We start from the raw sequence: 13524 nt of genomic DNA, 5'->3' as shown, positions 1-13524 counted from the left end.
CATATATGATTCATAACTGTACTGTAATAATGAGATCTTATAACCCCTATATACAATTACATGTAAATAAATGAGGTTAAAAATTCAATGCATATTACACATGTCCATTAACTTTATCGTTCACACAAAACAGATGAAGGGGTAGCCGAAATTTGGCGATGCAGCTTTATCGAAATTTGTTCATCTGCGCTTCAATCTTGACAGTATCGGCAATATTGACCCATGGGCTTGCCACCGGTCTACCATATTGGATCTACCGTATGATTCCCGGAGTGAAGCATAGGAACAAGACAGCTGATGTTCTGGCATATGAAGGACTGTTTAAAGCTTGCATTGAGTACGACGATGTTGTGGTCAAGCATATAAAACAATGCATAAACAGTGAGTAGTCAGGGAGTTATTTTTTTAATTTTATTTTTGTGTACGTATGTCAACTTTGTGAGATTGTTTACATCGTTATCACACACCTGTCAAGTACTGGAAGGTTTTTGTTAAACGGTTGCTTCAATCTTGCATGGAACAATGATGACAATTGATGACTTCTGTTTAAAGACTATCATCTTCAATTCAAAGTATTCAAAATTCAATTACTTTGGTGTCAATCAAATGCAAAAAAATCAAAAGAACATACCGTATTATAGGAATTTCACTTGGGTACAGGTTGGTATAGCCACAAGAGTCAAACCCTGAACACTTGAGAGAAGTATGGAAACACCAGTCAAGCCAGATACTGCTATGAATTTTGTTTGCAATGTTTGACTCAGGAAAAGATTCTCACAGAATCGAAGTGTCTCTTTTTTGGTCCCTAAAACTTAAACGGTTTAGGTCAGGACAAAGAGAGAATTTGTGATTGATTCTGGTCCCTATTTACTTATTTGCAAGCCTTCCTTTAGTGGTATTGCACCTTAAGTGTGGTACAATTCTTAAAGATCTATATCCTTATTTACTCATGTTATTACATGGACACCAAATATCTATGGACGAAGACAATGCTACAATTCTATATGACCGCATTTTTGCGGTCATATGCCAATTTTTTTTAAATTTTAAGCATAGCATTGTAGGTATGTGCTTGGCCAAATCGTGTGTTTTTCCCTTCAGCTAATACCTCTATAGTAGATATGTTATTAACATATGCTCTGATTCGATTTCCTATTGTGGGGCTTATGTAATTCCTCTGAGGTTTTTTCAGCACCAAATCGTAACTGGTTACTGAATGCACCACATAAAGATTGGATAATACCAGAACGGTATCTAGTTGGATTTGCCATGGGTTGTTTGGTGTTTGCATTTGTAATGGACATTCTGGTTACTCTGGGTTTACTCAGAACAAAACATATGGCGAGTGCTAGCTGTCTGTTATCGGGTAAGCTTATCTGAACATCGCAATTAAAAAAACAATGAAGAAAATAAACCGTGGATCTGTATCCACCAAATAACTAATAAACCAAAATAAAACTATACGACCAAAATATCACAATTTACGGTACTCCAGCTTTCATATGCAAGGCATATTCATCTAATCAGAGGGTAGCATTACCCCTACAACTTAAGAAGTTGGAACTTCGTTTCTCCATACTCCAACGTTAGAGTGGCATCAAGTCATAAAATAACTTACCAGACGTCAGTTTCACAAAAAGTGAAGTGTAATATTGATCGTGTAAGTTATGACGTAACAATGCTATTTTCTGTTATGACGTCATTACTTACGATCAATTTTACACTTACGACTTTTTGTGAAACTGTCGCCAGCCGTTGGACGTCAGAGCAGTCTGAGACTAGAGTAGGAGTAGCGTACGCAGCGTTGAATCTGCATCTTTTAATGATTGTAAATTGGGAGTGTCCGACTGCCTAACCGCCTTGGTGGTAGCGTGTTCGCCTCGACTAGGGAGGTTGTGAGTTCGACCGCGGCGCTTTAAAATTGGTAGTCACTGCTTCTCCGACACGTGATATTAAGGCTGCTGCTGCTTAAAAAAACATTTTCGCGCTTGCACGAAAACAAATTTTCTATGTCAACATGAAATCCTAGGTCTCCACTCGAGAAGAAAATGGTCCGTGCCTTACATAAGACTATGCATAAAACCTCATATTTAAAAGTAAAGACAAGATTAAGCGTATAGCCAGACACATTGAGAATAATGAATATGATGTTGCTTTACAATTTGGTTAATATTTTATATTTTTCAGTGTGGTTGATCTTAATAGTTCTTGTGATATATGGATCCAAGTCAGATTCAACGTCGTATTATGTGGCATTTTACTGTGAGATTATCTCCTTAATCCTAGCATTCATCAGTTCTTGTCTCAGACTCACCATCTGTAGGGGGGAGAAACATGGACCCTACGATAGAATTGACGACAGACGTCGGATTAACTCTTGATGCACAAAATACATGAACAAAGTGTTACAAATTCTGGAACAATACATTGCCGTAACTACAATGCATTTCTTTCTAATCGTGAAATAACACTGTTGAAATATTTGTGAGTTACAAACGACTCATGTCGAACGTTTTTATTCCAGTCTATGTAAAAGGGCTTTTGCTAACTTTCCCAGTTTTTTCTTCATTGTAGCAGGTTATGTAAGTCTCGTTCTAGTTTCATTTTCTCTACCGGAATTTCCGAATGTAGAACGTATTGAAAACCGAAGACCGACCTGTATTTTATTGTTTACTTCTGGGTCCTCGAAACGCTGTATAACAGTGCAAAATCTTCTATTATATGTTTTTTCTTAACACTTTTATCATGTAGAAATAGATATTTGTCATTTTTGTCGGTGTTTTTTACACAAAAAGATGTTGAACTCAACGCTCTCTAAATGACAAATCTCCATGCTTTAGAATGGTAGACTAGGACCTATTCTCGTGAAATCACGGAGTCACACGACGAGACTTACATACTCTTATTAAGATTTTTATATTGGGCGATTATATTATAGCTGTTCTCTGACAAAATGAGACTAAATTATATTGAAACTAAATGACATTATGATCATAACATTTTAACAAACAAAAAAATAAATAATAATAATAATAATAAAAAATATATAAATTTAACCAGGCTCGACCCAAAAACCTTTACACTACCATTGAATTACTGAGTAGTGAAAATAGTCGGTTGGGTTACGAACACTACACAAAAGTTGTGTCGTAATAGCTGTCAAAAAAATGTCAAAATGTATTTTCAACGACTTTTGTTGCGAACTTTTGCACTATTCATCCATCAGATTTTTCAAAAATATGCATCTTTTGGGGAACAATGTTTTTTTTCTGCAGTTTCTAATGAAAATTTCAGACATTTGTACATATCTTTGAAATTGGCCCTACATGTGGTCAATGAACAAGGTCCTTTAATTACAGTAACGGTTTTTTTTTTATTAACATCAATTGACTACTTTCAGTCCACTGCTACACTGTACTAATAACGCAATTAGGAATTGTCTTCAAATGGCACACAGTTTTTTAAACAAGGTTATGGTGCATGAAAAAACACCCCTAGTATAAAAGTGAAACAGGGAGTGTATATTAGAATATAAAGTCCTTGAGTGAAACAAATGTTAAACATGCTATTTGAAGATTGGTTTTCCAAATTGTCCTGTGTATACATGTAAATTTGTAAGAGATGTTCACACTGACTCAAAACACTTAATTTGTCTAAATAATTATCTCTCACAACGTTTTGTTAATTTGTAGTCATTTAGCCTTTGTTGTGTAGACATTTATTGTGTATCTAGCTCTATATTTTCTTCACATAAGTAGCCTATTGTGTATCAAGCTCTATATTTTCTTCCTTCAGCATGCATTGTTGATATTTCTTCTTTGTATTTGCTGATCATATGTTTCCCCAGTCACAGGTGTTCATTGTATCTTGGCAACTGGTTATTCATTTAAACACCATTTTAATGCATTAGTGTTTAATGTAACTAATGTGTTATTTTAATACAACAGCATTTCAAAACAAAAGAACTTTAGAAGTTTATAATCAACAATAATAATGGCTAAGTTACTAGCAAGACTAATAAATCATGAACTTGGTTCATCAAAGGTAATCAAAACAATATAGACATATACAAGGAATAAGCTTTCAGTCCGGACAGAATAACATACAGAATAGCTGACAATATCTATTGTGTGTTACCAATAGGCATAATTGTTGAATCAAATTGTGACTACTTCTCTGGGAAAGTAGGCTTAAGCCCTTAAAACTAACATTTGAGGGGCAATTTAGGGATATTAAAAAAAGCTTGTTCCTTGTTAATAAATCAATGAAATATAAAAATGTATGAATTAAAGGTTTCATTAAAATCAACCAAGCAGTTTAGGAGGAATCTTTTTCATCCCAAACTTTCTCCCCTTGCTTTTACATACACAGGAAAAAATGCAACATGTTTTCATGTTTCAAAACACATGGAAACATATGTTAAGAACCACTATAGACATATATCTATTTTTGCACATCAAAGCTCATAATTTCTATATTTTGCCAAAATCCAAGTGAAAATATAGACATTTAATGGTTGAAATCATAGGAGAAACATTTGTTTACCTATTGATCTTTTAATGAAAGATTAACATATATTTATATTTTAATGGAAAACATGTTTTTCATATGTTTTCATGGTGGTCCTAAACATGTTTGAAACACATGAAAAATATATGTAGCAATTTCTCCTGGGTACATTGTATCATGCTTAACCTTCTAAATTTGAAAAAAAAGAATACAAAACTATATAATTATCAATGTTGATTAAGCAATATTTACCTTTTTAGTTTTATAATAATGATATAATGTTCTTATTAATAACAAAATAAAAATACTAGGATAATATACTACAAAGTAGGCGCTAAAACGACAGTGTGTGGGTAACCATCAATTCAATACACCAAAAAAACCCCAAAGTAAATTTCATGATAAATACAACATAGTTTTACATGACATGACGGCTTTTAAGACTTAACATAAACTTTCTGAAATCTAAGTTTCTACCAGAAAAATGTAAAGTGGAATACAAAATCCATAACTTTACCTAAGGCTTCATGCCATTTCCATAAAGGTATACAAATGTACATAGTTTACTGTTAGTATGATAATCTGTTGGCACATGTATCCTGCTGCTTGTAATGTCAAATGCACCTACAGGTACATCTTAGTCCTCCCGAACAATTTGTCTAGTTAAGCAAAATAGGCAATAATACCATAAATACCTTCATATTGAGACAGCAATCTTACATAATTCAAAATGAACTAATGTCTCATACATGTACGTGTCCGAACGGTTGCATCAGGACTCAAAATAATTGTGATCCATGCAGACCATTACTCCAGAGCTCCTCAATCATTCTGACCCAAAGGAAAAAAAGTAGTACAAGTGGGGTGGATCCAGACACTTTGAAAAGGAGAGGTGCGAGCCAAGGTTCCTCAGAAAAAAGGGAATGCTAGGACATTATTTGCTTTTTTTGTAAATTTTTTGTTTACACATGAAAATGACAAATTTTCCCATAAAAATAAGGGGTGCTAACCCTCTGCACCTCCCCTTGGATCTGCCACTATACACTTTCTATAATAACATTACTTGAGCAATGCTATAGGTTGTCTGACAATCTACTTCAGACTTGGTGCCATTGGAGTATGGGAAAATGGAATTCCAACATCTTACGACAACTCGTAGGAGTATACTTGCTGACTTTGCAACTTTTTAACATCCCTGACTACCTTTTTGGGTCTTGCATGGACAGTTGAGTGTACCAACATATGACTTACTATATGTTATATGCAAAAATATCAATCATATATATTGCATATTTCAATATGATGTACACGTTTTTCAACAGCATTAGAATCAAATATAAAAGATGATCTTAATGCAAACATTAATTATATACACTCAATACTCAAAACCAGAACTACAGAAATAAGAAGCTGAATCCATCACCGAAAGGTTCTACCATGTGCAATACAAGAAATGAAGTCTCAGTTCTTCGGGGAATTTGAAATTTGTAATACTGCAAATTTTCATAAATATATATCTGATATAATTCAGGAGTCAGACAAGTCTGACTACTGTGTCAGTGAATACCCTTAGGGCCTTTGGTCCAACAGCAATATTAAATACAAAAATACTATCATATATATTGCAATTTCGATATGCTGTACACGTGTTTCAAGGAGTAACCTCTCTTCAGAGATATAAGAATCAAATGCATACATGTAGGAAGATTTAATCCAAACAGTTATTGTACACTAGAGACTCTAAACAGCCTGAATCGCTCACCTGGTCAAAAATAGTCTTTATAGCTTTCTAAAGCTGGCCTCTTGACCTTTAAAAACCATACTGTTGTCACAAAAATCATTTAATCAATACAGAACATCTTAGTTATCCACCCCGTTTTCATATTATAAAATAAATCTAATTGTCATTTTTTCTCTTCAAGGGCATTAACTGCAACATTGCGCAACTGATCTTTTAATTATGAAAATTTCAGCATAGGTCGGTCTAACCATGCTGATCAATTTCCCTCTAGAAAATTAGGCTAAACCCTTCGGTTTTCAATTTATTTCGACAAGTTGTCAATTTTTATTAGTGGTGGTCAGGTTTTCGACAGATAAAAAACTGTTAAGAATATGATATTCTTTGGATGATTATTATCCTAACAAGCATTCATGCAATTTTTGGTTAAAATCCATCCTACAAATTGTCTAAGGGGAGATTTAAAAAAAAATCCATTTGAGGACCCATAACTAATTCATTTGTCAACGGATCTTTCTGAAAATTTCGGAATTCACTTACATGTAGGTAATTCCATCATGCTGAACAAATTTTAATCCCTACCAAATTTTAGCTACACCCAGCTGTTTTTGAGTTCTTTGCACAATTCTTCAATTTGCCTCCCATGGTCTATTTTTAGATACTGCGGCCACGTTTTTCACAAGATCAAAAATCCACATGCATAGATTGCTTAACATATTCTACATTATATTCATACAAAGTTTTGTCTTAATCCATCCAGTAGTTTTAGAGGAGAAGAGTTTTTGAGTTATTTGCATAATTCTACAATTTGACTCCTATGGTCTATTTTTAGTGACGGCAGCCATGTTTTTTTGCCAGATAAAAAAATCCAACATAAGGAATGTTAAAAATACCCGAGGAACATTCATGCAAAGTTTGGTTACAATCTATTGAGTAGTTTCAGAGGAGAAGATGTTTGAAAAAGTTTATGGACGTCGGACACATAGTAATGGCAATAGCTCACCTGGTCGTAAGGCAAGGTGAGCTAATAAGAAGTACTGAAAAATAGAAAGCCAAATCCATCACCAAGTGGTTCTACCATGTGCACAACAAGGAATGAAACCTCAAGAGTTTTTGGGTGTTTTGAAATTTGTAATCATTTTTTTTCATAAATATGATAAATGAAATTTGATATAAATCAGGGTCAAACAAGTCTGCCTACTGGATTGTCTACATGTTAATATCCAGCAAATTGGCACAATAAAAGACACAACTCTCTCTTCTACTAACTGGATACATCATGACTAAGTTGAAAACATTTCTATAGAACACGAGATTTGTTTCATTATGAAAATGCTGTGAAAGCTCCAGTCACCAATTAGTTTTGACCATTGTACTTTTTTTTCAAAAGCCTTCCATGTGAGAGAAATTATTTCTTACATTATTACTACATGTACTTGTACTTCCACAAAAATGACTTGGTGCCTTTGTCTGGTATAAAAAATACAACACTCTTACCACTTTATAGATTTGGAGTTTTGTTATATGAAAACATGTAGTTCCAGACTTCTCTGAAACTTAGTTTGCTTAGGGATAACTAAAATTTCGTAGTTAAGAAAGGCATGCTGAAAAAAAATGTAATAATATTCAGTTTTTACCACACTTGATGAACCACCGTTTATGTTCATCTGCAGGTACATCACCCTCCTCCCATGCCTCTAAGATTCCTCCACAAATATAACACTGACATTTATCCTCTACTCCCTTGTAGAAAAGATTTGCTGCTGCAAGATCTTGGGGTTTCAAAAAATGGTTTTCTGGCCATCCTTCATAGCTTTCCAATCTTGACTGGTAAGTTGAATATTTGGGGTGTTTTAATTCAGGGACCCTTTGTGGACTAGCATTTGATCTTACTGTATTTCCAAACAAGAATGGTTGTGAACAATCAGGCTGATTTGGGTCTTGAGGTGCAGCATCATCTCCTGGGTCAGATCTGGGAGCAGCATCTTCTTCAATATCATTAAATACGTCTTGTGGTTTAGCATCATCTGATTCAATATCATTTAGATGGGGACATTTTGGAAAATGTCTAGCATGTTCTTCGTGTACTTTATCACCATGTTCAAATCCACTTAACACACCACCACAATATGCACACTGCACCTTGTCACTCATTCCCATGTAATAAAACCCATCACGAATTAAGTCTTCTGGTTTGATAGGAAAATTTCCTGACCAATCATTAAATGTTTTACGTCTGTTGGATTCGACTCTTAGAGGTCGTAATCGTTCAAGTGGATGTTCTGGTATAACGTCATATCCACGATGTCCTACCCTATTACTCATGATGGAAACCATTTCTGACCCAAAGGTTCACCTAATAAAAATATTGAAACAACATTATACTTTCCTACTGTTAATAAACTACAAAAATATCTGAACTTTTGAACGCCAGTAATTGTCTTTTAAGCTTCCAGTGAAAGAGTTGCCCCTATATACTCAAGTAACATAAAAAAAATAAACTAAAGATGAAAACGAAAAAAGACATACACAGGCCGGAAATTCTTGACTCAGACTGGGACAAAAAAATGTGGCAGGGATTAAGTACAGATCTAAATGCTGAAAGGATTATTGTCACATAAAAGTATAGCATATGTAGACCAACATCTCAGCAGTTTTAGCTTTGCTGAATTCGGGTTTGATAAGGGGCTGTATTTCCTGTGCTGAAATTCATGAGACATCAACCAATTGGCCCAAATTCTAATGACTTTTAAACTCAGTCAGCCGAAAAAGTAGTACTATAAAGACATAATATTGTAACTGCTTTTTGTAATAAGTATAAGAATATTATCATCAATAGAAACCTAAACTGAAGTGTATCCGAAAATTTACAATGTTACGAAGCTTGACTAAATAATATGTTAAATTACACATAAACTTGAAAGAAAATTTTTTAACAGACGTGCCAGATTCTTGGATTATTTGTTGGCATAGAGGACTCGTTATACCTTTCATCTAGGTTACAATAATACTGAAATTCATATATCATTAAAATTAAAATTTAAGCCGTTGTGGAATTCATTATCTATTTATTAATATCAATAAATCATTTATTGATATCAATAAATTATTTCTTGATATTAATAAATTGTTATTTATTGATATAAATAAATATAACATATTTATTCCCATGTTAATAAATATTGAAATCAATAAAAGATGTATTAACCCAATTAATCAATATTTGTCAACACGTTATTAATCAATTATTGATATCAAATAAATAGATGAATTATTAAGCTGGGTAAAAGAGTACAAAGAACTAGAGATGAAAAAGGGTGCTAAAGCAGACAGAAAGGCATACAGAGGTTAGTAGACATTAGCAAGGAAATTCCAAACAACAAATGTACCTATCAAAGATCGGCAAGGTAACACCCTGTCAAAGGAAGAAGAAGTTTTGAAATGCTAGAAAGATCATTTTCAGTGAGTCTTCAACATGAATGACCCAGAAACAGAGGCAGCTAAAACACCAGCTGAAAACATGCTTGATATCAACACAGAACCACCTGACATCAACAAAGTCAAAAAGGCACTGTCTGTTCTAAAGTATGGGAAAGCTGCAGGGATAGATCAAATAAATGCACAGCTTATAAAGGTATATGAACTTCAAACAACTCAAATTCTTTCCAAGATATTACAGAACATATGGTCAACAGAAAAAATACCATTTTTTTGGAGGAAGGGGTTGATTGTAAATTTACCTAAGAAAGGAGACTTGACAAACTGTAACAACTGGCGAGGGACCATATTGTTGTCTGAGACAAATAACTGAACAGAGTAACAAGTGCAATTCAACAGTCTAAATCAATTTCATAGACTTTACCAAGGCTTTTGATAGTGTAAACCGACCAGCACTATGGAAAATACTAAGTCACTATGGAATTCCAGACAGACTCATAGCCATCATCAGAATGCTCTATGTAGACTTCGGTGCTCAAGTTATATTTTGAATCAACCTTGACCGAGGAATTTGAACTGAAGACTGGAGTGAAACAAGGATGTCTGCTATTTACTTTCTGTATTGACTGGATCATGAGCGAAACAGTAAAGAACAAGAAAAGGGGCATCACATGGATGATGACAGAAATGCTGGAAGATCTGGACTTCATGGATGATATTGCGTTGTCATCTCATCACCATCGAAACATCCGAGACAAAACAGAAGACATGAATACCACAGCTAAACAAATTGGATTGAAGATTAGTACCTATAAAAACTAAGATCATGTAAGTCAACCCAAAGGCTGAAGAGACCGTCATCCTGAACGCTGCAGGCATTGAGGAAATGAGTGAATTTGTGTACCTCAGGAGCAATTTCACTGCTGATAGACACTCTGGGAAAGATGTACAAGCCAGAATACAAAAAGCGAGAGGGATGTCTGCTATCCTAAAAAACATCTGGAAATCCACCAAAATCAGAATCAGCACCAAATTAAAAATCTTCAAAAGCAATCTCTTTGAAGTATTATTTTATGGGGCAGATACATGGAAGACCACAAACACCATCATTAACCAACTGGATGTCTTCCAGATGCCATGTCTTCGACAGATCCTGCACATATTCAAACAAAAAACTTCATGAGAGAACTAACACCGTACCTTTATCTAAGGCAATACAAAAGAAGAAATAGAGATGATTAGGACATGTTTTTAGGATGTACCCTGATTCCGTCCCAAGAGTGGCTATGGGATGGACACCACCAGGCAAGAGGAAGAGGGGCAGATCAAAAGGAACATGGAGACAATCCACTGAAAAGGAGATGGACAGAGGTTGGACACTGGGACAAGTACAGCATTGGTCCCAAGACAGGAAATATTAGAAGACTCTGGTGACGGCCTTATGTGCACTCCAGCACGAAGAGAATTACATGTAGGTAGTTTAATAAATAATCATCAACATGTTACAAATTTTATCTTTTTATTGATATCAATAAATTATTCATGCACATGTTGATAAATATTTATTAACATGTTATTAAATATTTATTAATATCATTAAATGTGGGAATTTCCACAACAGCTTGACATATCTTCTGTTCCAGTATCATTTCATTTGAGATAGATATTGTCAATTGAACAGCACATTCATCAGACAGTCTAATATGTTATACATCAATTAATCAAATTCTGACAATGTTGAGTATACAACCTTGTTCATGGCAATTTCAAGTTCACATTGTCAATTGAGATGCAAATTATTAATTGGGACGGGTTAGAAAACCTAGATAAATGTTCATCTTAATCAGACAATTTTGAATTTCCAACAACATACTTTTTCTTCTTCCAAAGTGTACACCATGGATTAAGGTATTTTCATGAACATGCACAGGAAAATCTGTAGTACCGAAATCATACATGTATACCATATATACTCCTACAATGTTAGTGGTTGTAAGCCCTTCCTCCATCAACCAACCTCTTACTTTTAAGCACCATGTTGCAAACAATTTGTTCAAACATTCTTTGAAATCGGCAGAATTATAGTAAAATATTAACAATGTACCATTGAAAACATTTCATACTGTTTCTTAACCCTAACATGGGAGAAGGTGACTAAACAGAAGAAAAACAAATGACCTACCTGATGAGAAAATCCAGCAATCTGGAAATCCTTTGTAAAAGCTGTTTAAATGAATTTCACATTTCGTTTTCAGCATTTTGAATGGATACATTTGGTTAATAATCTGATTGATCAAAGTTTTATTCAATCATACAAATGGCTTCAAGTGTTTTGGAATTATTGCACGGAGTGTTGATGGTGGATGGACAGACAACGTTCTGCCATAAATTGATGAACATGCCTTAGCCTCCAATGACAGCATTATAAATTTATTTGAACTTCCTTGTTTCTGTTCCACATTAGAAGAAAATGAAATACTTTAGTAAAAATTATCTCCCCTTAATTACTGGCCCTTTCCTTGTGGATTTGGACCACAAGCGTTATTTTATAATTACATTTCTTTAACCGACTCTGTTAGGATTCTTGGTTATGTCGTTGTTCATGTTAATAACATTGTTATGCTTAAAATGGGTCCTTTAATTTGGAAAAAAATAAAGTATTACAGCAGTAGATGAAAAAACAGATGTTTTGCCTAATACTATAAAAAAAAAATAGGGTATATAGACAATCATATTTACCCTTGGCCCTGACGCTGATGTGTGGTAGAACACAGTCACGGGAACGGGAAGGGCATATACAGATATCAAGCTACAAAAAGATATTACGTCACCCTGGGAATTTTCACAAATTCCGGTTTTATTTTTATACTCCAAGATACCTCAGATTGTTTGCGTTTTTTTGCGTTTATTTTTTTAATTACTCGACGGTTCCTTTCAAAAACTTGCCATTTTATTCATGTCGTTCTGTACTACGATTCTCATACAATAATTTCTAGTTCTTACCTCCGAGATTGAAAAAATTCAATATTCCGCCATCTTGTTTCTATGGATATTTTGAAATGTTCCCTATTATCTCACAATTGAAGAGCTGAAAAGCCATGATTTCCCGCTATATTTCTGCTCTTTACCTTCAGTAAAAGAAAAAAAACAGAAGTTCCGAATGAAAATGCGACAACTGGTAATTAATATGAGACTTACCATATAAAGAGGTATATAAGCGGACATTATATGTCCCAAAACGGAATGCATCAAACAGTGACGTCGACACAATTTGTGGACCTGATCAAAACAATATGGCGGCGCCCATCATCTAGCTTCAGGTACAGCTTAAAGTGAAAAATACTTGCAATACAATGGCTAAAGTTAAATAATTACAATGTCAGAACCTGTGAAAAAGCTAAATTGGTAACAGATTACGTGCATGCTCCAATTACTTGGCATAAATTCCGGTTCTATCATTTTTATACAGTGCTTTGGTTGGATTTTGTAGTAGAAATCACTAAAAATGATTCAAAAATATATTTTTTGTTCAGGGGCACAATCGCCAATTCGTTTGCATTTACAGTTATATTAAAATTGGAAATATTATGTTGACATAGGGACATAGTCATAAAACAGATTTATACCTGTTAAATCTAGGACACAAACATTGAACTATACATGTTATTTCACATACAGCAGATTTATAAATTTATATCTAGAACACAGACATGAAACAGGACAAATGATATATATCTAGAACACAAATATTGAATTGGATCTATTGTCACATATAACATATATGTATGTATATCTAGGACCTCATGTATTAGTGGTATTTGACTGGATAAAATTTGTCA

The 13524-nt window shown here is 34.1% G+C and overlaps 2 protein-coding genes across 4 annotated transcripts; one reads left to right on the top strand and one right to left on the bottom strand.

Annotated features, from left to right (window-relative positions):
* Positions 1-58: 58 nt before the first annotated feature.
* LOC148614523 (uncharacterized) lies at positions 59-3674 on the top strand. The gene is made up of 3 exons (XM_088588670.1): positions 59-381; positions 1193-1366; positions 2188-3674. Exons 1-3 carry the CDS (start codon positions 159-161, stop codon positions 2379-2381), a joined length of 591 nt encoding a protein of 196 aa, XP_088444796.1. The 5' UTR covers positions 59-158; the 3' UTR covers positions 2382-3674.
* A 222-nt stretch (positions 3675-3896) lies between these two features.
* On the bottom strand, positions 3897-12804 carry LOC148614522 (baculoviral IAP repeat-containing protein 7-B-like). Of its 3 annotated transcripts, none has more exons than XM_088588667.1 (2): positions 12689-12804; positions 3897-8603 (listed from the first exon to the last, which is right to left on the bottom strand). In XM_088588667.1, exon 2 carries the CDS (start codon positions 8582-8584, stop codon positions 7874-7876), a length of 711 nt encoding a protein of 236 aa, XP_088444793.1. In that variant the 5' UTR covers positions 8585-8603; positions 12689-12804; the 3' UTR covers positions 3897-7873. The 3 variants fall into 3 exon arrangements, with proteins under 3 accessions (XP_088444793.1, XP_088444795.1, XP_088444792.1); XM_088588669.1 differs by lacking the exon at positions 12689-12804 and adding an exon at positions 11868-12469; XM_088588666.1 differs by lacking the exon at positions 12689-12804 and adding an exon at positions 12425-12469.
* Positions 12805-13524: the final 720 nt, after the last annotated feature.

Source organism: Perna viridis, chromosome 6 (assembly GCF_037379345.1).
Source record: "Perna viridis isolate PV_CMFRI_1.1 ecotype Kerala chromosome 6, ASM3737934v1, whole genome shotgun sequence".
Lineage (NCBI taxonomy): Eukaryota > Metazoa > Mollusca > Bivalvia > Mytilida > Mytilidae > Perna > Perna viridis.
The sequence above is the reverse complement of the archived record's forward strand: the minus strand, read 5'-3'. Positions and strand labels throughout refer to the sequence as shown.